The 25,592-nt window shown below is 73.4% G+C and overlaps 1 protein-coding gene across 10 annotated transcripts in view; it reads right to left on the bottom strand.

Annotated features, from left to right (window-relative positions):
• The window catches only part of ADGRB2 (adhesion G protein-coupled receptor B2), a 36,675-nt gene extending 12,146 nt beyond the window's left edge, over positions 1 to 24,529 (bottom strand). For 5 of the 10 annotated variants that reach the window (XM_068917514.1, XM_068917519.1, XM_068917517.1 and 2 more), the window contains exons 1-7: positions 24,452 to 24,523; positions 17,180 to 17,277; positions 15,423 to 16,218; positions 5,730 to 5,813; positions 4,465 to 4,629; positions 2,987 to 3,151; positions 1,305 to 1,469 (exon numbers count right to left, since the gene is read on the bottom strand). In XM_068917514.1, the coding sequence (XP_068773615.1) occupies positions 1,305 to 1,469; positions 2,987 to 3,151; positions 4,465 to 4,629; positions 5,730 to 5,813; positions 15,423 to 16,203 (1,360 nt within the window). In that variant the 5' untranslated portion in view covers positions 16,204 to 16,218; positions 17,180 to 17,277; positions 24,452 to 24,523. Of the gene's footprint in view, positions 1 to 1,304; positions 1,470 to 2,986; positions 3,152 to 4,464; positions 4,630 to 5,729; positions 5,814 to 8,688; positions 9,104 to 15,422; positions 16,219 to 17,179; positions 17,278 to 24,451 lie in introns of those variants that run through there. The other 5 variants (XM_068917515.1, XM_068917522.1, XM_068917521.1 and 2 more) reach the window with 5 other exon arrangements.
• Between the last annotated feature and the right edge of the window lie 1,063 nt (positions 24,530 to 25,592).

Here is a 25,592-nt window from a genome sequence, read left to right as displayed (position 1 = left end):
ACCCGTCTGCCAGCAGCGGAGTCGAAGGGCAGGACGGGAACGCGGGGTCCGTCCTGGGGCCCTTCGCTCCCCTCCGGAGGCAGCCGGGTGGCGGAGGAGGGACGCGACGTGTCCCGGGATGCGCGGGCCGCCCGGAGCGGGGAAGGCAGGCGGCCGGCCCCGAATCCCCCGCGTGAGCTGGGGAGCTGGGGGGGGGGGTGCAGCGCCCCGGGGCTTTTCCAGACCGTTTGCAGCAGGCGTGTGACATTTAAAGGTCACCAGCTGCGTGATTCCCCCCGCCGTCACCTCGCATCCGCCCGGCGTCCCCCCGCCAAGGGCTGGGTGTCCCAGCCTGGGCTGCAGCCACCTCTCCCCAGCCCCACCAGGGACCCCCGAGGGGACAGCGGGACAGGGCCAGGGCTCAGCCCCACCGAGCGACAGCCCCAGAGCTGCCCCTGCGCACCCAAAATGCAGCCGAGCAGGCGCTGCTGCGGCCAGCGGGGCGCAGGCGGCTCCCGGCGCCCTCCAGGGCACGGCACCCGGCGCGGGGACCCCCGAGGGACACGCGGCACCGGCAGGTGCCGGCTCACAAACCCTCGCCTGCCTCCGAACCCACGTCGGCGAGAGGATGGAGGCGGCGGCGGTGCGTCAGCGGAGCCGCGCGCCGGGGTCCGGGCTGAGCTCAGCGCAGGGTGAGTCAGCCGAGACGCGGGGGGGGCGAGCGCGGGAAGGGGGCTGAGGACACGGCATGAATCCCCAGCTCTTCCGGCTGGGATGCGACCGGGGGGAGGAACCGGCACGCGGGAGACAGCTGCGAATCCACGGCATCGCCCACATGTTTGTGCTCCCCGTGCGACCGCATCCGCCGGGGAGGAGGCGCGTGGGGTTTCGGCAGCCACGCTGCCCGGCGCCGACCCACGCCGACGGCGAGACGGCAGCCTTGGGGGTGACGCACGGCCCGGCTGCGCGCCGCCGTGCCCTGCACCGGCGTGCCATGCACCGCCATGCCCTGCACCGGCGTGCCGCGTGCCACCGTGCCCTGCATCGGCGTGCCGCCGTGCCCCGAATCAGCGTGCCGCGTGCCGCTGTGCCCTGCACCGGCGTGCCATGCACTGCTGTGCCATGCACCGGTGTGCCGTGCACTGCTGTGCCCTGCAGCAGCGCGCTGCGCACCACCGTGCCATGCACCGGCGTGCCGCTGTGCCCTGCAGCAGCGTGCCACTGTGCCCTGCACCGGCCTGCCACTCACTCCGCACCGTGCCCCGTGCCATGGACCACTGCCCCCTCGCGTCCCCACCGTCCTCCCAGCGCGTGCAGGGCCTTACTGGGACACGTGGGGTTGGAGCACTCCCTGGCGTCGGCGTGAGCCCCCCGGCACTCGGCCCAGGCGTGGGCCGAGACGCTGCACTTGCGCGTCCGCTGCTGCGTCCCGTTGGAGCAGGTGACCGAGCAGCGGCTCCAGGCGCCCCACTCCAGCCACTGGCCCTCCACTGCGGGGAAGCACAGGAGAGCGCCGTCAGCCCGCACCCGCCGGCCGCCGCAGCTCCCCACGCCGCGGCCCCCCGGCTGCTCTCCAGGCAACGGGTCCAACCTACCGACGCTGCCGGCTCCACTCCCGCAAAAGGCCCCGGCGACCCAAAGGGTCCAAGGTGAACCCTGCCCCAGCCGGGGGTCCGTCACCAGGGCTGGCCCCCAGATCCAGAGCAGCTGGTCCTACAACCCCGCTGCACAGAAATGCCCGCCCTGCGGTGTGTCCACACCGGCATGGCCCACGGCGAGTCCCTGGCATTGCTTCCCACTGCAGTGCAAGCCTCGCTGCAACGGTGCGAGGCCCCAGCACTGCTTGCTGCAACGGTGTGAGCCCCTGGCGCTGCTCCCTGCAACAGGCATTGCTCCCTGCAACGGCTCAAGCCCCCGGGCATTGCTCGCTGCAACAGCGTAAGCCCCCAGCACCGCTCGCTGTGACGGTGCAAGCCCCCAGCACCACTTGCCGCGGTGGTGTGAGCCCCAGGCACTGCTCCCTGCAACGGTGCAAGCCCCACGCAGGCACCAGTGCCCACGACGGTACGAGCTGCCGGCACCGCTCCCTGCGACAGGATGAGCCCTCGGCACCGCTCCCTGCAACGGTGTGAGCCCCCGGTGCCACTCCCCACGATGGTGGGAGCCCCTGGCACCGCTCCCCGCGACGGTGCGAGCCCCCGGCGCCGCTGCCCACGACGGGACGCCACTTCACCACGGGCTCCCTGGCTCCCTCCCCGTGCCGGCCGGTCTGCGGCCTGGGGATCCCCCCCAGCCTGCCGGCCCCGACGCAGCATCCCCGGCCATCGCCGCAGAAACCCCCCAGCCGCCACTGCCGCTTCAGCCGCGCGGGAGGAAGGGACAGAGACGGCACTGCCACCCGCGCACAGACCCACCCGCAGCCCTTGCGCCTTCGCCACCTCCAGCGCCTCCCCACGGCCCCCGCACGGGCCCGCCGGGGGGGTCACACCGCTTATCAGCGGCGGGGAGGGAGCAGAAACGACCCCTGGCTCTCCGGCAGGGGAGCTGCAGAGAGGTCACGGCAACGCCGAGGCGGCCGCGGCCATCGCAGGCACAGGGACCGCAGCAGGGGATCGCCGCGGGGGACCGCAGCGGGACCAAGCATCCTGCTGGCAAAGGGGGCATCTGGGGCACGTCGGGGCATCGCAGCTGCCCCCGTCCCAGGCTCTCGCTCGGCCCCAGTCTGTCCTGCTGCTTCTGCCCAAGTTTCTGTGCCCCGCGGGCAGGTCCCGCGCTCCTGCCGGGAGCGAGTCCCGCAGCGGGACGGGGCAGGCGGTCCTGCACCCGGGGGACGGGAGCCGGCTCTCCGGCCGCCTGGGACGGGGCACAGCCCCGTTTCTAGCAGGGCCCTGCACCGGGCACAAGCCCCTCGCTCTCACCTCCGGGCTCTTCCGAGCTGGGGCCGGGCGACGAGGAGGTGCGAGAGGAGGGCAGGGAGCGAAGCGGAGAAGGGGAGGGAGGTACTAACCCGGGCAGATCGCGATATTGCAGGGCTTGGCCTGCACCTCGGGGCCCTCGCAGGCTTTCCCTCCGTGCTGCGGGGCCACGCACCGCCGCGTCCTGGTCCTGGCCCCTCGCCCGCAGGTCACCGAGCACAGGCTCCACGGGGACCACTCCTCCCACGCGCCGTGAACTGCAACACAGCACAGCGCGGTCAGGCTGGCGCTCCCGGCCGCTCGCCTGCGGGGCCCCCGGGGAGTGCACAGGGACTCCCCCCGCCGCCGCCGCCTCCTCCTCCTCTTCCTCCTCTTCCTCCCTTGGCCGCCTGGCAAAGAGCCGGGCTCGGCCCCGAGGGGTGCCGGGCATCGGAGCCCCCTCGCATCCCGGGACCTGGGCACAGTGCCCAGCTCCCTCCGTCTCCCACCAGCTGCTTCTTCCCCACCGTCACATCCTGGCGCGAACCCCAAAGGCCTCGTGCGCACGCAGCCGCCGCCGCCGCCGCTTTCTGCCCCGCGCACATCTGCCCGCTGGGGACAGCCGGCGGAGCCCGGGCCGCCGCGTCCGCGTGCCGCCGCGCCGGCTGGGCTCAGCACCGCGGCCGTCCCCGCCGTGCACTGCAGCCGCGCGAGCTCGGCTCTCCCGCGCAGCGAGCCAGGACCCGGCTGGCTCCCAAGCGCCCCGAAGGATGCTCTCCACGCCGAGGAGCCCCAGCGGCGCTCCCCGACACCTCCCAGGGCAGGCTGGACGTGGCACGGCGGCTCCGGGGCCCTGCCGAACCCCGCCGTCTGTCCAGACCCCTCACGAGACGCACGGACCCCACGGCGGGCGCACGGGGCGGCTCCTGCCTGCACCCCACATCTCCGCACTGCCGATGCCGGCAGGGACGGCGATCGCTGGCCCCGGAGACCTCCCGGCCCCGCGACCCACGGCGCAGGTGCCAGCTTCCCCCGGCCCCCGGCCTTGGAAACACCCTCTGTCCCGGGGGAGCCCCGGTGTCAAACCGGAGCCGGGAGGGACAAGCTGGGTGCGCGGGGGCAGGAGGATGGAAAGGTGCCACCCGCCGAGCTGCTCCCAAAATCAAACCCACAGCCTCGCGAAGGAGAAGGCAGCAGGGCCAGCAGGACGGGACGGGACGGGACGGGTCAGCCACGCCAGCGACGCTGCCCCCGCTTCGCGCGCCGCCCCAGCCCCGCTGCTCCCCACGGCGCGTGCCGAGAGCCGATACAGCAAGACGACGGCGTGGCGCCGCCGGGGAGGTCGGAGCAGCCCGCGATGCAGCGGGGTGGGAAACGCCTGCTCCCAGCAGCCGCGCCGGCACGGCCGGACGAAGCCAGCGTCGCCCCCGCGGACCCTCCGGCACCGCCAGCATCGCCCCGCTCCCAACACGGCACAGACCCGCCGGCTCCCCGGGAGACCCCCAGAAATCCCCCCGGGGAGGCAGGTAGCGCCCCCCGGGCCGCCGCCGGACCCCCTCCCCGAGCCCCCGCGGGCCCGCGGCGCCGGTACCTGGGCAGGTGGCCGTGTTATTGCAGGTGCGCGTCTCCCGCAGCAGCCCGCTGCACAGCGTCCCGTAGGGAGACGAGACGCAGGAGCGCGTCCGCACCTGGGAGCCTTGCCCGCACGTCAGCGAGCAGACGCTCCACTGGGACCACTCCTCGGCCGCGGGGTCTCCTGCGGAGAGACACGCGCGTGAGCGCCGGGCGCCCCTCCTGGCCGGCCGCCGGGGGTCCCACGGGGACGGGGACGAGGCTCCCGAACGGCCCCGCGGACGCCGGCACGGCCAAGGAGCCGGCGCCGCGGCTCCCACGGCAGCGACCCGCCGGACGGAGGAAACGGGTCGCGAGCACGCGGGTGCCGGACCCGAGCCCAGCGCCCCGCTCCGCTCCCTCTCCTCCCCACGCCGGCGCGGTATCGACATGTGCAACCACCCAGCTCTTATTAAGCTCGATGATCTATCTGAAGCTATTGGACAGGCCAGAAGGAAAGGCCATCAGTTTAAATTAAAAAGGACGATACGGAGGAGGGCTCTGAAGGGTACGATTTGTCCTGCAGACAGACGGGAGCGCGCATCAGCCGCAACAGGGCTCCCGCGGAGGTGCCGGAGCGCGGCGGCAGCCACGCGGGAACCCAACGGCCGGGGCGATTCGCCCCTCGGGGCTCACGCCTCGAGGCTGGAAACGCCGGCGGGAGCTGGCACAGCGGCAGGTTCGAGCGAGCAGCGTGCTCCCGGCTGCTGTTTCGGGCTTGCCAGGGTGCCCCGCGCGCCGGCCCGCGGCGCAGGGCCCCGGCGAGCGCCCGGGCGGATCTGCATGCCAGGCACACGGGCCGAGCATCCCTCCCGCCCGGGGACTCGTCCATCTCGCCGCTGCCTCGCAGCCCTCGCACCATAAATCAGGACCTGCTGCGGGCGGGGGGGAAGAGGGGGCAGTGCCCTCAAATTACCCAGATGAATTTGCCAAATAAATACGTTTGAACGAAACAATTAATGTTTTTTTTTTTTTTCAGCTTTACAACCCTCAGAGGAAAGTGCAAAGAGAAATATATACACGGAGCAAATTAAGTCAGTGCACGGGCAGGAAGCAAAGGAAGTCGCTCCGTCTTCATCGCTCCCGCGGCCGGGCGGGCGCCGGGACCAGCGTTGCCTCCTCGTCGCCCCCCCCGGGAAACTTTCCCGCCTGGTTTTGTTACGGCCGCGGAGACGGCGCCGGGGCAAAGCCATCCCCCTCCGCGCGGGACCCCCCTCCGCCGCGGCGCCTCCGCCAGCGCCCTACCTGTCTGGGCCATGTAGACGCCGGGCTCGTCCGCCGAGCGGGGCCACTGGGTCTTCACCTTCTGGTTCTCCTCGACCCCATTGCCTGCAAGGGAGAGAAGGGCTCCGGTGAGGGGCGCATCACCGAAGAACATCCCCGACCTGACAGCTCCCCGCCTTTTCCCTTTTTTTTTAACCAATTTGGGCTGAAATCAGCCTCCAGAGACAGAAGCTGCCAGACGAAAGGCGGTCCTGCAGGCCCGGCGAGACTGCCAAAATCCCGATGCGCTGGGTGCCCGGGGGGCCGGCGGGCAGGGGGGCGCAGCGCCGCGCGCTCTCCCTTCGCCCCTTAGCACATTGCTGCAGTGAGGTGCCACAAATTTACGGCTCGGCTCACCAAAAATAACGAGAGATCCATCACGAGCGCTTGGCGTGAAATTAACTGGCAGGCGGAGGGCTCGGCGGAGAGGCGGGCGCCGGTGCGGGGGTCCCCGGCCTGCCTGCGGCGCCCAGCAGCGCAGGCGGCGTTTGGGGGCAGCAAACGACCCCGTCCGGGCAAATCCCGGGACGGCAGCCCGGACGCTTAGGAGTGCCATAAAACAGACCCAAATTCCCTGCCTTTTGCCTGCAACTCAGGTCTAAGCCGCGCGCGGCCCGTGCGCGCCGGGCAGCTGCTCGCCGCGGCCCGCGGGAGCCCCGCAGGCAGCCGAGGGGCTGCTAGCCACGCGGCGCAAACCCGCACGCCTCCGCGCGAGCCGGCAGCAGACCGTAAATCCAGAGAAAATACGAGGGTGCTCTCCCCAGCGGTGTTCGACAGAGACACCAAATTCAATTTCCTTCGGAGAGCCCTAAATCATCGGCCGTCACCACAGGGCCGCCGGGCATGCCGAGGGAAGGGGCATCTTTCTGGGGACTGCACGATGTCCCCTGAGCCCAGGCACGTCCCCACGAGGCTGGCAGCCTATGGCACGGCAGGCATGGCCCCGTCCCGGCACCACCGCCCCGGCGGCCACGTCCTGGGGGGGCCCGAGTTGGATGCAAGGGGAAACTGGAGCCCGAGCAAACTCCAGCCACAGGCCACCATGGGGCTGCAGGATGCCGCAGGGCTGCAGGACGCCGCGGGGCTGCAGGACGCCATGGGGCTGCAGGACGCCATGGGGCTGCAGGACGCCACAGCACGCCGCAGGGCTGCAGGGCACCATGGGGCTGCAGGATGCTGAGGGGCTGCAGGACGCCGTGGGGCTGCAGGACACTGCAGGACGTGGCGGGGCTGCAGGATGCTGAGGGGCTGCAGGACACCGTGGGGCTGCAGGACACTGCAGGACGTGGTGGGGCTGCAGGATGCTGAGGGGCTGCAGGACACCGCGGGGCTGCAGGACACCGCAGGATGCCACGGGGCTGCATCCCCTCCGGGGCGCTCTGCAAAGAGCTGAGCCCACCAGGACGGCGAGCTGCCAGCACCCAGACACGCGGGCAGCGCTGCCCACGTCGCATGGGTGCAAGGCGCCCAGCGTCACCCTGCGAGGCCCCGACCCGTCCCGCTGGAGCAGGCGCCGCGAAGCAGCGTGCCCCCAGCCCCGTGCAGGGCGACGGGGAGCGCCTGGGCACCCGCCAGCGCGCGGCCGCGGCACCCTGGTGAGATCAGCGCTGGGCGCCCGCCAAGGCTCGAATCACAGGCCTGGCATTCACCCCCCGGCCACCCTGAAAGGGGCCCATTCTTGCCGCGCCGGGGGGGGCCAGTTGGGGGCTCTGGCGGGGGCGGACGGATCCCCCCCGCGCGCCATGAACGGCGCTCTGTGCTCCGAGCATCGCCGCGGCACGGGCGCCCCGGGGACGGGCGGCGTTTGGGGACGGCGGGCTCCGCGCGGGCCGCGCACCCCCGGCTGCAGGAGGGGCGGCGGAGAGGCCGTTCCCACGCGCCGGGGCGCCGCGCGGGCTCGCTCGGCCCCGGCCGGCCGACCCGCCGACTCACCCTTGCGACTCCCTCTCTGCAATAACATTTTACCTCTGGGCGCCTCCAGGTTTTAATTAGATGTCAAACGTAATTTGGGGAAGGAAGGAGAGCGCAGGCGCTCGCCCTCGCGGGGGCTCGGCACGGCGCCGGCGCGGGAGTCAGCGACCCGGCGGCGGCAGCCCCAGCCTCAGCCAGTGCCCCCCTCCCCGGCCCCCCGTCGGGGGCGCAGGGGGCCCGGAAGCCGGGGGACAGGGTGCTGCCAGAGGGGCGCCCAGAGCGCCTGGGACGAGGCTGCGAGCCCGTGGGAAAGCACCTGACCCAGGCCCTGAGCTCTTAATCTGCCACAGAGAGTTGCATGTTAAGCGGGGGGGGGGGGGGGGAATCAAATCAAGCAGTTCCCCTCGAGATGAGGCGATTTATAACCGTGCAGCCGAAACGGTCCAGGGATTTATCCGGGGGGATCTGCCCATAATGACATTTAGCTCCTGACATAAATGCTAAAGCCCGCTAAAATTATATATATACACACGGCTCATCACCACCACCTAATCGGCTGAGACCGGCAGCGGCCAGGGTAGAGACAGCACCCAGCCAACGCGGGGCAGAGCGCCTCGCCGGGCGCCGCGCGGGGCCGGCCGAGGGGCAACATCTGGCCAGCTGCGGCCCCTGCGCCATCTCCCCGGCACGCCGCTCCTGCCCAGCGCGCGCCACCGGCCCGGCAGCCCAGGCCCAAAGCCGAAAATCCCACCGGGGCGCGGGGCCGAGCAGCGGTGCAAGGGCAGCGCGGGCGAAGCCAGCTGCGCGCCGGGCAGCCTGGCCGGGCCCGGGCAGGGAGAGGGGCTGACAAGCACGGCTCCCTCATTTTCACTTGAGGTCCTTGCAATTTTGTAAAAAGTAAATGGCTTCATTCCACCTGGTTAATAGCGCGGCCGAGCCGTGCCGCCGTGCCGCGACATCCTGCCTGGAATAACAAGCGCCCGGGCTGCAGCAGTCAAGGGTAATTGGCCACGGGAAAGGGTCATTTTACCTGCAAATTGCTTTCCACGGCTCGCCCGATGCAGAGTGACAGGTCCCCTGCTCCGAGCTCGCAGCAGCCCCGTGCCGGGGACCCCGGGGCCCTGCTGGCTGTGCTAAAACAGCCGTGGCAAACAGCCGGGCAGCCCAGTGCTCCGCGCGGCAGGGAGAGGTGCTGGCGGGGGCCACCGGCACGTGGCCGCGGGGAGGAAGAGCAGAAGGAAGCCACGGTCTGTGCAGCTAGGCTGACTTTAGCCATCTCTCGGGCGAGCTGTGGGAGCGCACGGGCCGGCGGAGAAGCGGGACCTGGCCTTTGCGTGGCTTCCCCCGTCAGTATGCTGCTTGCACCACGCACACCTCTCTGCACACCTCCAAGAGCACCTCTCTGCATCCCTGCACCCGACCCACTTCCTCCCCGCGCGCCTCTCTGCACCCTCCGCCCGACCTGCTTCCTCCCCGCGCGCCTCTCTGCACCCTCCGCCCGACCCGCTTCCTCCCCGCGCGCCTCTCTGCACCCTCCGCCCGACCCGCTTCCTCCCCGCGCGCCTCTCTGCATCCTCCGCCCGACCCACTTCCTCCCCACGCGCCTCTCTGCACCCTGCACCCGACCCGCTTCCTCCCCGCGCGCCTCTCTGCACCCTGCACCCGACCCGCTTCCTCCCCGCGCGCCTCTCTGCATCCTCCGCCCGACCCGCTTCCTCCCCGCGCGCCTCTCTGCATCCCTGCACCCGACCCGCTTCCTCCCCGCGCGCCTCTCTGCATCCCTCCGCCCGACCCGCTTCCTCCCCGCGCGCCTCTCTGCACCCTCCGCCCGACCCGCTTCCTCCCCGCGCGCCTCTCTGCATCCTCCGCCCGACCCGCTTCCTCCCCGCGCGCCTCTCTGCATCCTCCGCCCGACCCGCTTCCTCCCCGCGCGCCTCTCTGCATCCTCCGCCCGACCCGCTTCCTCCCCGCGCGCCTCTCTGCACCCTCCGCCCGACCCGCTTCCTCCCCGCGCGCCTCTCTGCACCCTGCACCCGACCCGCTTCCTCCCCGCGCGCCTCTCTGCATCCTCCGCCCGACCCGCTTCCTCCCCGCGCGCCTCTCTGCATCCCTGCACCCGACCCGCTTCCTCCCCGCGCGCCTCTCTGCACCCTCCGCCCGACCCGCTTCCTCCCCGCGCGCCTCTCTGCATCCTCCGCCCGACCCGCTTCCTCCCCGCGCGCCTCTCTGCATCCTCCGCCCGACCCGCTTCCTCCCCGCGCGCCTCTCTGCATCCTCCGCCCGACCCGCTTCCTCCCCGCGCGCCTCTCTGCACCCTCCGCCCGACCCGCTTCCTCCCCGCGCGCCTCTCTGCACCCTGCACCCGACCCGCTTCCTCCCCGCGCGCCTCTCTGCATCCTCCGCCCGACCCGCTTCCTCCCCGCGCGCCTCTCTGCACCCTCCGCCCGACCCGCTTCCTCCCCGCGCGCCTCTCTGCACCCTCCGCCCGACCCGCTTCCTCCCCGCGCGCCTCTCTGCATCCTCCGCCCGACCCGCTTCCTCCCCGCGCGCCTCTCTGCACCCTCCGCCCGACCCGCTTCCTCCCCGCGCGCCTCTCTGCATCCTCCGCCCGACCCGCTTCCTCCCCGCGCGCCTCTCTGCACCCTCCGCCCGACCCGCTTCCTCCCCGCGCGCCTCTCTGCACCCTGCACCCGACCCGCTTCCTCCCCGCGCGCCTCTCCGCACCCTCCGCCCGACCCGCTTCCTCCCCGCGCGCCTCTCTGCACCCTGCACCCGACCCGCTTCCTCCCCGCGCGCCTCTCTGCACCCTCCGCCCGACCCGCTTCCTCCCCGCGCGCCTCTCTGCACCCTCCGCCCGACCCGCTTCCTCCCCGCGCGCCTCTCTGCACCCTCCGCCCGACCCGCTTCCTCCCCGCGCGCCTCTCTGCACCCTCCGCCCGACCCGCTTCCTCCCCGCGCGCCTCTCTGCATCCTCCGCCCGACCCACTTCCTCCCCGCGCGCCTCTCTGCACCCTCCACCCGACCCGCTTCCTCCCCGCGCGCCTCTCTGCACCCTCCGCCCGACCCGCTTCCTCCCCGCGCGCCTCTCTGCATCCTCCGCCCGACCCACTTCCTCCCCGCGCGCCTCTCTGCACCCTCCGCCCGACCCGCTTCCTCCCCGCGCGCCTCTCTGCATCCCTGCACCCGACCCGCTTCCTCCCCGCGCGCCTCTCTGCATCCTCCGCCCGACCCACTTCCTCCCCGCGCGCCTCTCTGCACCCTGCACCCGACCCGCTTCCTCCCCGCGCGCCTCTCTGCATCCTCCGCCCGACCCACTTCCTCCCCGCGCGCCTCTCTGCATCCCTGCACCCGACCCGCTTCCTCCCCGCGCGCCTCTCTGCATCCTCCGCCCGACCCACTTCCTCCCCGCGCGCCTCTCTGCATCCTCCGCCCGACCCGCTTCCTCCCCGCGCGCCTCTCTGCACCCTCCGCCCGACCCGCTTCCTCCCCGCGCGCCTCTCTGCACCCTCCGCCCGACCCGCTTCCTCCCCGCGCGCCTCTCTGCACCCTCCGCCCGACCCGCTTCCTCCCCGCGCGCCTCTCTGCATCCTCCGCCCGACCCACTTCCTCCCCGCGCGCCTCTCTGCACCCTCCACCCGACCCGCTTCCTCCCCGCGCGCCTCTCTGCACCCTCCGCCCGACCCGCTTCCTCCCCGCGCGCCTCTCTGCATCCTCCGCCCGACCCACTTCCTCCCCGCGCGCCTCTCTGCACCCTCCGCCCGACCCGCTTCCTCCCCGCGCGCCTCTCTGCATCCCTGCACCCGACCCGCTTCCTCCCCGCGCGCCTCTCTGCACCCTCCGCCCGACCCGCTTCCTCCCCGCGCGCCTCTCTGCATCCCTGCACCCGACCCGCTTCCTCCCCGCGCGCCTCTCTGCATCCTCCGCCCGACCCACTTCCTCCCCGCGCGCCTCTCTGCACCCTGCACCCGACCCGCTTCCTCCCCGCGCGCCTCTCTGCACCCTCCGCCCGACCCGCTTCCTCCCCGCGCGCCTCTCTGCACCCTCCGCCCGACCCGCTTCCTCCCCGCGCGCCTCTCTGCACCCTCCGCCCGACCCGCTTCCTCCCCGCGCGCCTCTCTGCACCCTCCGCCCGACCCGCTTCCTCCCCGCGCGCCTCTCTGCATCCTCCGCCCGACCCACTTCCTCCCCGCGCGCCTCTCTGCACCCTCCGCCCGACCCGCTTCCTCCCCGCGCGCCTCTCTGCACCCTCCGCCCGACCCGCTTCCTCCCCGCGCGCCTCTCTGCATCCCTGCACCCGACCCGCTTCCTCCCCGCGTGCCTCTCTGCACCCTCCGCCCGACCCGCTTCCTCCCCGCGCGCCTCTCTGCACCCTCCACCCGACCCGCTTCCTCCCCGCGCGCCTCTCTGCACCCTCCGCCCGACCCGCTTCCTCCCCGCGCGCCTCTCTGCACCCTCCGCCCGACCCGCTTCCTCCCCGCGCGCCTCTCTGCATCCTCCGCCCGACCCGCTTCCTCCCCGCGCGCCTCTCTGCACCCTCCGCCTGACCCGCTTCCTCCCCGCGCGCCTCTCTGCACCCTCCGCCCGACCCGCTTCCTCCCCACGCGCCTCTCTGCACCCTCCGCCCGACCCGCTTCCTCCCCGCGCGCCTCTCTGCACCCTCCGCCTGACCCGCTTCCTCCCCGCGCGCCTCTCTGCACCCTCCGCCCGACCCGCTTCCTCCCCACGCGCCTCTCTGCACCCTCCGCCCGACCCGCTTCCTCCCCGCGCGCCTCTCTGCATCCTCCGCCTGACCCGCTTCCTCCCCGCGCGCCTCTCCGCACCCTCCGCCCGACCCGCTTCCTCCCCGCGCGCCTCTCTGCACCCTCCGCCCGACCCGCTTCCTCCCCGCGCGCCTCTCCGCACCCTCCGCCCGACCCCGCTTCCTCCCCGCGCGCCTCTCTGCATCCCTGCACCCGACCCGCTTCCTCCCCGCGCGCCTCTCTGCACCCTCCGCCCGACCCCGCTTCCTCCCCGCGCGCCTCTCTGCATCCTCCGCCCGACCCGCTTCCTCCCCGCGCGCCTCTCTGCACCCTCCGCCCGACCCGCTTCCTCCCCGCGCGCCTCTCTGCACCCTCCGCCCGACCCGCTTCCTCCCCGCGCGCCTCTCTGCACCCTCCGCCCGACCCGCTTCCTCCCCGCGCGCCTCTCTGCATCCTCCGCCCGACCCGCTTCCTCCCCGCGCGCCTCTCTGCATCCTCCGCCCGACCCGCTTCCTCCCCGCGCGCCTCTCTGCATCCTCCGCCCGACCCGCTTCCTCCCCGCGCGCCTCTCTGCACCCTCCGCCCGACCCGCTTCCTCCCCGCGCGCCTCTCTGCACCCTCCGCCCGACCCGCTTCCTCCCCGCGCGCCTCTCTGCATCCTCCGCCCGACCCGCTTCCTCCCCGCGCGCCTCTCTGCACCCTGCACCCGACCCGCTTCCTCCCCGCGCGCCTCTCTGCATCCTCCGCCCGACCCGCTTCCTCCCCGCGCGCCTCTCTGCATCCTCCGCCCGACCCGCTTCCTCCCCGCGCGCCTCTCTGCACCCTCCGCCCGACCCGCTTCCTCCCCGCGCGCCTCTCTGCATCCCTGCACCCGACCCGCTTCCTCCCCGCGCGCCTCTCTGCATCCCTGCACCCGACCCGCTTCCTCCCCGCGCGCCTCTCTGCATCCCTGCACCCGACCCGCTTCCTCCCCGTGCGCCTCTCTGCATCCTCCGCCCGACCCGCTTCCTCTCCGCGCGCCTCTCTGCACCCTCCGCCCGACCCGCTTCCTCCCCGCGCACCTCTCTGCACCCTCCGCCCGACCCGCTTCCTCCCCGCGCGCCTCTCTGCACCCTCCGCCCGACCCGCTTCCTCCCCGCGCGCCTCTCTGCATCCTCCGCCCGACCCGCTTCCTCCCCGCGCGCCTCTCTGCACCCTCCGCCCGACCCGCTTCCTCCCCGCGCGCCTCTCTGCACCCTCCACCCGACCCGCTTCCTCCCCGCGCGCCTCTCTGCATCCTCCGCCCGACCCGCTTCCTCCCCGCGCGCCTCTCTGCACCCTCCGCCCGACCCGCTTCCTCCCCGCGCGCCTCTCTGCACCCTGCACCCGACCCGCTTCCTCCCCGCGCGCCTCTCTGCACCCTGCACCCGACCCGCTTCCTCCCCGCGTGCCTCTCTGCACCCTCCGCCTGACCCGCTTCCTCCCCGCGCGCCTCTCTGCATCCTCCGCCCGACCCGCTTCCTCCCCGCGCGCCTCTCTGCATCCTCCGCCCGACCCGCTTCCTCCCCGCGCGCCTCTCTGCATCCTCCGCCCGACCCGCTTCCTCCCCGCGCGCCTCTCTGCATCCTCCGCCCGACCCGCTTCCTCCCCGCGCGCCTCTCTGCATCCCTCCACCCGACCCCGCTTCCTCCCCGCGCGCCTCTCTGCATCCTCCGCCCGACCCGCTTCCTCCCCGCGCGCCTCTCTGCACCCTGCACCCGACCCGCTTCCTCCCCGCGCGCCTCTCTGCATCCTCCGCCCGACCCCGCTTCCTCCCCGCGCGCCTCTCTGCACCCTCCGCCCGACCCGCTTCCTCCCCGCGCGCCTCTCTGCACCCTCCGCCCGACCCGCTTCCTCCCCGCGCGCCTCTCTGCACCCTCCGCCCGACCCGCTTCCTCCCCGCGCGCCTCTCTGCATCCCTCCGCCCGACCCGCTTCCTCCCCGTGCGCCTCTCTGCACCCTCCGCCCGACCCGCTTCCTCCCCGCGCGCCTCTCTGCACCCTGCACCCGACCCGCTTCCTCCCCGCGCGCCTCTCTGCATCCTCCGCCCGACCCGCTTCCTCCCCGCGCGCCTCTCTGCACCCTCCGCCCGACCCGCTTCCTCCCCGCGCGCCTCTCTGCACCCTCCGCCCGACCCGCTTCCTCCCCGCGCACCTCTCTGCATCCTCCGCCCGACCCGCTTCCTCCCCGCGCGCCTCTCTGCACCCTCCGCCCGACCCCGCTTCCTCCCCGCGCGCCTCTCTGCACCCTCCGCCCGACCCGCTTCCTCCCCGCGCGCCTCTCTGCATCCTCCGCCCGACCCGCTTCCTCCCCGCGCGCCTCTCCGCACCCTCCGCCCGACCCGCTTCCTCCCCGCGCGCCTCTCTGCACCCTCCGCCCGACCCGCTTCCTCCCCGCGCGCCTCTCTGCACCCTCCGCCCGACCCGCTTCCTCCCCGCGCGCCTCTCTGCATCCTCCGCCCGACCCGCTTCCTCCCCGCGCGCCTCTCTGCACCCTCCGCCCGACCCCGCTTCCTCCCCGCGCGCCTCTCTGCATCCCTCCGCCCGACCCCGCTTCCTCCCCGCGCGCCTCTCTGCACCCTGCACCCGACCCGCTTCCTCCCCGCGCGCCTCTCTGCACCCTCCGCCCGACCCGCTTCCTCCCCGCGCGCCTCTCTGCATCCTCCGCCCGACCCGCTTCCTCCCCGCGCGCCTCTCTGCACCCTCCGCCCGACCCGCTTCCTCCCCGCGCGCCTCTCTGCACCCTGCACCCGACCCGCTTCCTCCCCGCGCGCCTCTCTGCACCCTCCGCCCGACCCCGCTTCCTCCCCGCGCGCCTCTCTGCATCCTCCGCCCGACCCGCTTCCTCCCCGCGCGCCTCTCTGCACCCTGCACCCGACCCGCTTCCTCTCCGCACGCCTCTCTGCATCCCTCTACCCAGCTGCCGTCCTGCCCTCCCCTTTGCCCCAGGGTCCATGCGCGGGACACGACGGAGGGGCTCCCCCGGCATCGCCCCGCGCCCCACTCACCGTGCTCGCCCTCGGGCCCGTAGAAATCGTTGGCATTCGCAGAATGCAGCTCGGGGAGGCAGCAGTGGCGGCTGCCGGCGGCGGCGGGCGGCGAGCCGGGCCGCGTGCCGTTGCGCCGGGGCGCGCCGCCCGCCTGGCAGCTGCAGCCGGCGTGGGTGAGGCCGCAGCGGCGGGCGCCGGGCGCCTGCAGGCACTCCTCCAGCCAGCGGCACAGCACGCTGCAGGTGAACTGGCTCGAGTTGTTGTTGTTGATGAGCAGCACCTCGACGAAGCGAAACTCCAGCGCCTGGGGGGCCAGGAGGCGCGGGGCGGCCTCGGGCTCGGCCGCCAGGCACAGCTGCACAAAGTTCTTGTCGAAGTGCAAGAAGGTGACGGGCCCCGCGCCCTCGCACAGCTCCAGCTCGGCCTCACCGTCCCCCTCCTCCTCCTCCTCCTCCTCCTGGTCTTCGGCCTCGGGTGGCGGGCTGGCCGCCTCGCCGCGGGGGTCGCAGCTGTAGTTGGCCAGGTAGTGGTCGAGCGGGAGCACCATGGGCGAGAAGTGGGTGCAGACCTGCTCCTCGCGGTTGAAGCGCAGGTACAGCGAGTACTTGGTGGGGTCGGGGTTCTCCAGCGTCCAGGAGCAGCCCGAGGAGATGGTGGGGAAGAGGTCCTTGAGCGAGAAGGAGCCGTAGAGGACGCCGGAGGCCAGAGCGGAGCAGGCGCTGGGAGCCGGGTCGAAGCCCCGCGCGAGCCACAGGAGGGACGAAATCACAGCCAGTAAGAGGGGACCAGCAGCGGTCATCCTATGGCATTTGCCCTGCCGGAGAGACAGACAGCCGGACAGGCGGACGCTTAGCGGGTGCCGCGCTGCTGCCCGCGCTGCGCGGAGCCGGGACGGAGCCGGTGCCCCCCCAGCCCGGCCTCGCTCCCCGCAGCCTGCTGCAACCTGCCTGCCGCAGCCTCCTAAGCTCGCACGGGGCGCCGGGGCTCTTCCCCGCGTTCGCTAGCCCCAGGCCGGCTGCAGGACCATGGGCGCCACATGCCCGTCCCGTCGCCGACGGACCCCTCGCGCACCCTGGCCGAGGCGACGGCGCCCTTTGGAGAGTGGCGCCCGCTCCCCGCCCGCTGCGGGAGCCCGGCACAAGGCGAGCAATGGTTAAAACACAAATTTCTCCAGGACCACGCCAGCTACGCAACAGCATCGCCTCGGATAGCTTTTTAATAACTCATTAATGAAATAACGCACGCAGTGGCCTTATGAAGCGGGAGCGGAGCTCGGCCCTGGAGAGGCCGAGGCGGCGGCGCGCGTGCCGGGCACGGCTGCGCCGGGCGGGCGCCGCAGCGGACGGACGAGCTGCCGGGGCTCCGTTTCCAAGCCCTGCTCCAGGCAGCAGGCTGCCGCGAGCATCCCTGCATCCTTCGACTGCGGGAGCAGGGGAAGAGGGGCCGCGGGGCCGGCTGGGACCCGGCAGCGCGTCCCAACGGCAGCGGAGCGCGCCGGCCCCCGTCGCCACCCGCGCCGCGGGGAGGCAGCCCGAAGCTGGGCTCAGCCTCCGCGCCGGGCACGTCAGGGAGCGAGAAGGAACGGGGCTCGCAGGCTGGTGCCGGGGAGGGGGCGCCGCCTCGGGGCGGCCCCGGCACGAGCCGCGTCCGCGCGGATGCTCCGACTGCAGCCCGCGGCACTAGCACGGGGCACCGCAGCGGCGATCCCCTGCGGCGCAGCGCGGCCGGCAAGGCTGGCCCCTTCCCCTGGCTCCTCTCCCCCTGCATTATCCTACCCTTGCAATATTTGTCCTCTTCCTCCTAAATCCTCAGCTCCTGGAGTCCCAGCGGGGTTTTCCTTGAGTAAGCCACAAGTAACCGCCAGCAAACGGGCCTGGGGACAAGGGGACAGAGGGCAGAGGCTGGAGCACGCAGGCGTCGGGGCGGGGGCCGCCGGGGGAGCAGCCAGGCCCCCGGCCGGACCCAGCCGGGACCCCCCTGCTGCAAGCAGGAGCCGTGGGGCGAGAGAAAAACCACACTTTCACGCAGCCGTTTACACCTCCCGCAAGCCTGGCCGCCGGGGCGAGGAGGGACGTGGCCTTCCCGTCCCCTTCGGCATCCGACGTGCCGGCACGGCGCTCCCGGCACCCCCGGCAGCCATCCTCCTGCCGGCGCTAGCCGGGACCCAGCCGCCCGGCGCACGGGGAGCCGCACGCCCCTTCTCCATCCACGTTTCTCAAGCATCCGCTAAGGAGCTGGGGCCTCCCGGAGAGCCGCTCCGCGCAGACGGCAGGAGGCCGACGGAGGAGCAGGTCAGGCGGGGACGCGCCGCAGCGAGCTCCCGGGCCGCCGGCAGCCCGGCAGGGACGCGAGACCCTAAAAGCCTGCTGGGGAGCACAGCGACCACGGGCGCATCGCCGCCCGCTCCTCCGGCCACGTGGCCCGCTCCCGGCTTTGGGGCACGTTGCAATGCAAGATGCGGGTGCTCCGGGGGCAGCCGGGGCGGCAGAGCGAGCCCCGAAAACGAGCCGGGGCCTGGGCTGCGTCGGCCCCGAGCCCCCCGGAGCGGCGCCGGCACCGTACCAAAGGCCGGGGCTGGCTAAGAGCAGATCCAATCTGTCTCAGCTCGTTCAGCGCTAGCCCGGCTCCCCGCAGCGTTTGCTGCTCCTGCTGCAGTGAAAATATTTCATTGAGCTGCAAGCTGGGCCCGAGAATATATTTAACATCTGGGGCAGCAAGTCGGCCCGGCGGGAGCTGCCGGCGGCAGCCTGGGAAGCAGCGGGGCCGCACTGGCGGGCAAAGCCCCGCGCGGGCGGCTCGCAGAGGGGCCGCGGGCGCCAGCGACCATCACCCCCTACCCAGCAAAGCCACCCGTACGTGGCGGCAAGGGCGAATCCGGCATCCCCCCGGCTCCCGGCCGCCCCGAGGCCCTCCCGGCCCCCGGGGCATCGCCTCGCTGCCGCATGGCTGTCCAGCCTCGTCCTCCGGGAAAGAAACCGCCCGGCGTGCACCTCGCCATCCCGGCGGCCCGGGCAAAGCCAGCCCAAGCGGGGGGACGCCGGGGACGTGCCGCATGCAGCCGCCTGGCACGGCGCGCGCACGCTGCAGAGCCCCGCGCTCTCGCCTCTCCGCAGCCTCCGGCGCTCGCGGCGGGGCGAAGCGGAGCCGGACGCGCCGGGTGCCCGCGGGGGCTCCCGCCCAGCCCGGCCGCGGCGCCGCTGCCGGAGCCCGGCTGGCACGCTCGGCGCCCGCTCCAGCCCTGCCCTTTCCCTTTGCTCCCAGCCTGGGGGCAGGCAGCGCGGTGGGCTTTTAATTAAAGCTTTTTAAAGAGCCATTACAGAGCCGGGAAAGCGATCGGGTGGAAAGGACAGCCCGGGGTTCCCGCTTCCTCGGCGGTCGGAGGGAGGAGCAGCAGCCCTGCTTCCGAGAGCAGACACCCATCTCCGCCGGCATCGCCGCGCTCAGCCGGACGCCGGGGTCCCTCCGCCGCCGCCTCCGGCCGGGGCTCCCCTCTCTCTCGGCCGCGGCGGAGCGGAGCGGCACAACGCGTTTGTTCGCGGCTCTTCGCCGGGCTGCCCCGAGCGCAGGCAGGTCGCTTCCCGGAAGATCTTCCTTGTAAGAGCGGCTGCAGCGGGGACCCAGCTGCACCCTCTGCCAGCGCAGCCCCCGGCTTTCTGCGGGGGGACGGTGACGGCGAGGTGGGAAGGGACGCGCGGCCCGAGCCGGAGCGGCAGCCCGCTCCTGCGCCAGCGGAGCCCGAGACGAACGAGCAGCCGCAAGAGCGAGGAACGGGTGGTATTAAAGCGTGCTGGCACCAGTAATCTGAGAAACGATTAATAACAAAGTAAAGGAGATTTGGGTTTTAAGAGACACGGTTTTTAACCTGACAGTGTTCTTTTCGCAGGCTGTATAAAATACACAATCCACGAGATTTCCTAATGCGAGGACGGCGCCGGATGAGGGCAGGCGCGGCAGGAGGGACCGAGCCGCGCGGACCCGCTCCCCGCCGAAACGCCGCCGTATCCGGGGGGGGGGGGAGGAGGAGGAGGAGGAGGAGGAGGAGGAGGAGGAGGTGGTGGCGGCTGGCGTGGCCCCGCTGGGGCGGGCAGCGAGGGTCCAGCCGCCCGGCTGCACGCGCCCGGAGCGCATCCCTGCCGCCCGAGCAAAGCGCTTCCCCCCGCCCTGCCGAGGGCCGGCGAACCGCCGGTATCCAGGACCGTCGCTAGGATTGATAAAGAGTCGGGGAAGCGCAAAGACGCCGCTGCCTGCTCCGCGCTCAGCCCCTCGGCGGCTCCTGGCCCCCCGCGCCCAGCTCTGCCCCTCGCCCCGGCCGGCCCCGCCGCGCCGAGCCTGGCCGGCGGCCCGCGCCCCCGTGCAGGATGGCACGCAGCCTCTCTACCCGCTAAGCAACGCTCGCCGGAGTGACGGCGCTGCAATCGCGGCCGGCGGCCCTCGGCCCCGCGAGCCGGCCCCCCGGCGGCACGGCTTTCTGCAAAGGCCGGCGGGAGCGCGTGCACGCCTGCGCGCGCACGCGTGTGCACCGGCGAGCTTGCACGCTTGCATTCGTGCGTGTACACACACGCGCGCGCGCGCGCGTCCAGCAGGATAGACGGCTTTGCTGCGCAGCTCCCACCAGGAACTGCATAATCTCCCCGGAGCCCGGGACCAAACGCCCGTTCCCCCCCGCCCCGGCGCGCGCGCACGTCTCCTTTCCCTTCCCCTCTCGCTCCCCCTCTCCCTCTGGCTTCCCCGGCACGCTGCCACCACCTTTCCTGAAGAACGCGTGCTGGCAGCAAAGCGGAGCTGTAATTAACGGTGCTGGTTTGCCAATCACCGGATCGGGCTCGCTATCACTGGCAAGCGCAGGCCTTTTTATTTATTTTACTTAACTGCTGTTGGTAAAACTCTGCTCCAAAAGCAAGGCCGAGAGACAGCACAGTGAAATCTCCTCCGGGATTAGGGACGAGGCTCTGCCAGGGAGCAGCGGGCGCGCGGCTGCCCCTCGCCTGCCCGGGAGCCTCTCGCAAGGCCGCTGCCGCGCCGTCGGGCTGCGCCTCCCGCCGCCCCCCAGCTCGGCCTCTTGCTCGGGCGACGTCCAGGGGGCTGGGGGCGCCGGGGGGGGGGGGGTTCGGGCACCCACCGTCTCGGCCAGAGCCTCAGGGAAAGGGAGAGGCTCGGCGGGCACCAAGAGCCACCGGCCGGGACGAGAGCGAGGCGGCACGCGTCGGCCGCCGCGGAGGTCGGAGCCCGGGACACCGGGCAGCCGAGCCGGGTGACTCGGAGCCAGCCCCGGCCCCGCTGGAGCACGGCGCCACGGTAGGAAATGAGTTTGCAAGGCCTCGGTCCAAACCCCCTGCGGATGTCTCTGCGTCGAGGCCAGCCAGCCCGGCGGGTGGGCGTTGAGAGCCGAGCCGGCGCTGAGGGCAGCGCGCCCCCGCCGCAGACCCGCCGCCGTCGGCCGGCCGCGCAGCCCCTCCGGGCCGCGGGAAGCAGGACCGGGCAGGGGGGACCCGTCCGGGGCCGGGCGCGCAGCTCGGCCTGCCGGGGACCGGGCTGTCCTGCCCCGGATCCGTCACGCGGCCGCGACGGAGCAGAAGAACCGCCAATTCCTGCTGCCGCCGAGCCAGAGCCGGCCCGGAAGGGTCTTGGCGCCGCCGCACGGCTCCGAGCTCCCCACGCCGCCATCGCATGGCTCCGAGGTCCCCACGTGGCTCCGAGCTCCCCACGCCGCCATCGCATGGCTCCGAGGTCCCCGCGCGGCTCCGAGCTCCCCACGCCACCATCGCATGGCTCCGAGGTCCCCACACGGGTCCAAGGTCCCCACGTGGCTCCGAGCTCCCCACACCACCATCACGCAGCTCCGAGCTCCCCACGCCACCATTGCACAGCTCCGAGGTCCCCACGCGGCTCCGAGCTCCCCACACTGCCATCGCATGGCTCTGAGGTCCCCACGTGGCTCCGAGCTCCCCACACCACCATCACGCAGCTCCGAGCTCCCCACGCCACCATTGCACAGCTCCGAGGTCCCCACGCGGCTCCGAGCTCCCCACGCCGCCATCGCATGGCTCTGAGGTCCCCACGTGGCTCCAAGGTCCCCACGCCACCATCGCATGGCTCCGAGGTCCCCACATGGGTCCAAGGTCCCCACGTGGCTCCGAGCTCCCCACACCACCATCACGCAGCTCCGAGCTCCCCACGCCACCATCGCATGGCTCCGAGGTCCCCACGCGGCTCCGAGCTCCCCACGCTGCCATCGCATGGCTCCGAGGTCCCCGCGCGGCTCCAAGGTCCCCACGCCGCCATCGCATGGCTCCGAGGTCCCCACGTGTCTCTGAGCTCCCCACGCCGCCATCACATGGCTCCGAGGTCCCCACGTGGCTCCGAGCTCCCCATGCCACCATCACATGGCTCCGAGGTCCCCGCGCGGCTCCGAGGTCCCCACGCTGCCATCGCACAGCTCTGAGGTCCCCACACGAGTCCAAGGTCCCCACGTGGCTCCGAGCTCCCCACGCCGCCATCGCATGGCTCCGAGGTCCCCACGTGGCTCCGAGCTCCCCACGCCGCCATCGCATGGCTCCGAGGTCCCCACGTGGCTCCGAGCTCCCCACGCCGCTGGCATGCAGCTCCGAGCTCCCCATTCCGCTGTCCCGTCGCTCCGAGGTCCCCACGCTACCATCGCGCAGCTCCAAGGTCCCCACGCTGCTATCACGTGGCTCCGAGCTCCCCACGCGGCTCCAAGGTCCCCACGCTGCCATCACGCGGCTCTGAGATCCCCACGCTGCCGTCCCGAGGCTCCAAGGTCCCCACACCACCATCGCCCAGCTCCGAGCTCCCCATGTCGCCGTCCCACGGCTCCGGGCTCCCCACGCAGCTCCGAGCTCCCCACGCTGCCATCGCGCAGCTCCAGGCTCCCCACGCCGCCATCGCCCGGCTCCGAGCTCCCCACGCCGCCATCGTGCAGCTCCAGGCTCCCCACGCCGCCATTGCCTGGCTCCGAGCTCCCCACGCCGCCATCGCCCGGCTCCGAGCTCCCCACGCCGCCATCGCCCGGCTCCGAGCTCCCCATGCCGCCATCGCCCAGCTCCGAGCTCCCCACGCCGCCATCGCCCGGCTCCGAGCTCCCCACGCCGCCGCCGCCGCCGCCACCGCGCGGCTCCGGCCGCAGGTTTTGCTCCAGGCCGTTCAGCGCTGCGGCCCGCGAGGCGGCCCGAGGAGACGGAGCGGAAGCAGCTCCGCGGGGACGCGGCTCAGCGGGGCGCCCGGCGCCTCGGACCGCGCGGCCGTCGCCAGCGGCGCGGGGGGCAGGCGCGCCGCTAGAAGAGCCGCTGGGCCGGAGACGGCTCGAGGCGACGTGAAGAGGAGCTGACGCCCCCCCGGGCACGCCGCAGCCGGGCCCGCGGCTCAGGAGGCAGCGGCGAGCGCAGCGCAGGAAGCCAGCCGCGCCGCGCCGCCTCCGTACCTGTCCTCCAGCACGGACCAAATCTGTAGGATCCGGCCTCCTTCCAAACTGCTTGGATCAAAAAGGGGCTGGAAACGAGGTTTAAAGAGCAGCTTCGCGGGCCTCGGAGAGCAGCAGGGCTCCGGGCTGCCCCTGCCCCACGGCCAACTCCGGGGGCGGCCGGGAGCGAACCCCGCGCTCGGCTGCCGGCGGGACGCGCGATGCCGAGAGCCGGCTGCCTCCCCGCGGGGCATCTTGCAGCCGTCGAGCGCGGAGAGGAGAGTCCAAAACCGCTTTCCCACCCCGGCCCCCAATCGCCCACCGGCAACTTTCCCCGTCGGATGGCAGCGGCGGCGCTCTGCCGTCCAGCCCTCGGCAGCGCCCGGTGGGGAGGCACCGCGCACCCCCCCGGCCCCCGGGACTGGGGGGGTCCCCGCGCCCCCGGCAGCCCCGAGCCGGCGCCGCCTGCCAGGCTCCCTCCGGCACAGGCGGCACCGACGTGACCTAGAAAAGCAAAGGGCTGTTCACGTGCCGCGCTGCCGTGAGCCCCCGGCGCGGGGGGCACGCAGCCCCCGAGCGCGGGCCGGCGGCGAAGCTCCCCGCGCTTCAACAAGTTACCTGCACAGCGACGCACGCCCGCAGGCGGGCACCCGCGCGGCCGGCATCGCTCCTCCTGCGCGGGGGGGGGGAACCCGCTCCCCCACTGCTCCCCTTGCCCCCCCAGATGCGGGTGCCGCCTGCGTGCCGCACGTGTCCGCCCCGGCACACGCCGCCAGCCCACGTGCGCCCCACGCAGCACGCCCACGGCCCGGGCGCGCCGCCGCCACCGAGGCGCCCGCGGCCCTCGGCGCTGGCGCCCGACGCCAGCCCAAAGCCCCGCGCGAGGGGAGAACTGCAAAAGCAGCTCCCGGTGCGGGAGCCCGGCTCTGCCCACCCGCCGGCACGGCGGCGGCGAAGCGCCCGGCGCAGCCCGGCTGGCAGCGGGCACACGCCGGCGCGCACCGGGCTGCAGGTGCCCGCAGGCGCCCGCAGGCGCCGCGGGGCTGGCAGCGATGCCCCCGCGGCCTTGCCCGCTGCCCGAGCATCGCCCCGGCGCCACGCGCGCACCCGCCGCCCCTCCTGCGTGGGGGTCCCACGCCGCTGGCGCGGGGGCGACGGCAGGGAGCGGGTCCCCGCGGCCCCCCCCTCCCACCGGAGCAGGGGGACCGACCCCCCCCCCCCCCCCCGGCCCGCGGCGCTGCACGGCGCTGCCAGCTCAGCCCAGCCCAGCCCAGCGCGCTCCGCCGCCGCTGCAGCCCCCGCGCAACTTCCCGGCAGGGCCGGGGCCGCCCCGCACCGGGCCCCGCCGAGCGCCGCAGCCCGCTGCCGGGGCGGCAAAGTTGTCCGGGGGAGGGGGGCGCTGGACGGCCAGACCCGCGGCTCTGGCTCCCGGGCAGCCCCGGCCGCCGCAGCCGCATCCCCGGCGCGATGCCGCCCCCGCGGTGCACGGCGGAGCGGAGGGGAAGGGGGGGGGAGCGCACCGCGCCTCGGGGGCTCGGTGCACCGGAGCCGCGATGGCGGGGGGGGGGGGAAGGAAACGGTTGCACCGGGGTGGAGGCGCGGGGGGCCGCTTCCCCGCCGCCGCCCTTACCTGCGCTCCGCTAGCAGCTCGTCAAGCCCCGGCGCGGCGCGGCGTGCAGCGGGCTGGCCATCCCCGAGCGGCGGCGGGCGGCAGCCGGTGGCCGGGCGCGCCCGGGGGAGCGCGGCGGCGCGCGGGGCCGGCAGCGGGTGCGCGGCGCGGCGCGCCGGGCCCCGGCGGCGGCGGCGGCGGGGGGGCGGCGGGGGGGGGGGCGGCGGCGCGCGCCGCTCGGGCACTTGCTGCATGCGCGGGGCGCTGTGACAGCGCCGGGCATGGCGGGGAGCGTGCGCGGCGCCGGGGCCGCCTGCGAGAGCCCGCGGGGATGGGGGGGGAGGCGCGGCCTCACCCCCCCCCCCGCCCCCGCTGCTGCTGCCTCCGGGCTCCGAGCGGGGGGGGAAGGTGACCCCCGGGATGCTGCAGCTGCGGGGGGGGGGGGGGGGGGCTGCCCGCGCTGCAGCGCTCTGAGTGCGTGCACGCGGGGGGGGTGCACATGGATGTGTGTGTGCGCGCACGCGGGGGGGGTGGTACATGAATGTGTGTGCGCGCACGCGGGGGGTGCACATGGATGTGTGTGCGCGCACGCGGGGGGGGTGGTACATGAATGTGTGTGCGCGCACGCGGGGGGTGCACATGGATGTGTGTGCGCGCACGCGGGGGGGTGCACATGGATGCGTGTGTGCGCGCACGCGGGGGGTGCACATGGATGTGTGTGCGCGCACGCGGGGGGTGCACACGGATGTGTGCTCTGTGTGCGGGGGGGGAATGGATGTGTGCTCTGTGTGCGTATGCGGGGGCTGCACACAGGGGGAATGCAGATGTTTGTGTGTGTGTGCACACAAGGGGGCAGTGCACAAGGCGGGGGGGGGGTTGTGGGCATGCACACAGGGGTTGCACATGGGGTGGACCGACATAGGGTGGGTGCATGCACATGGGGGTGAGGCATGCTACGTGTGTGTGTGTGTGTGTGCATACATGGGGGAATGAACACAGCAGGGGGGGTGCAGGCATGCAGATCGATGTGGTATGTGTGCGTGTACATGGAGGAGAGATGCACATGGGGTGTGCGTCTGTGCATGCATACAGGTGGAGTGTGTGTGTGCATGCACATAGATGAGGTGTGCAAGCCTGCACACGGCTGGAGAGTGCATGCACA

The sequence above is a fragment of the Struthio camelus genome, chromosome 23 (assembly GCF_040807025.1).
Source record: "Struthio camelus isolate bStrCam1 chromosome 23, bStrCam1.hap1, whole genome shotgun sequence".
NCBI lineage: Eukaryota > Metazoa > Chordata > Aves > Struthioniformes > Struthionidae > Struthio > Struthio camelus.
This window is presented reverse-complemented; position numbering and strand designations above follow the sequence as displayed.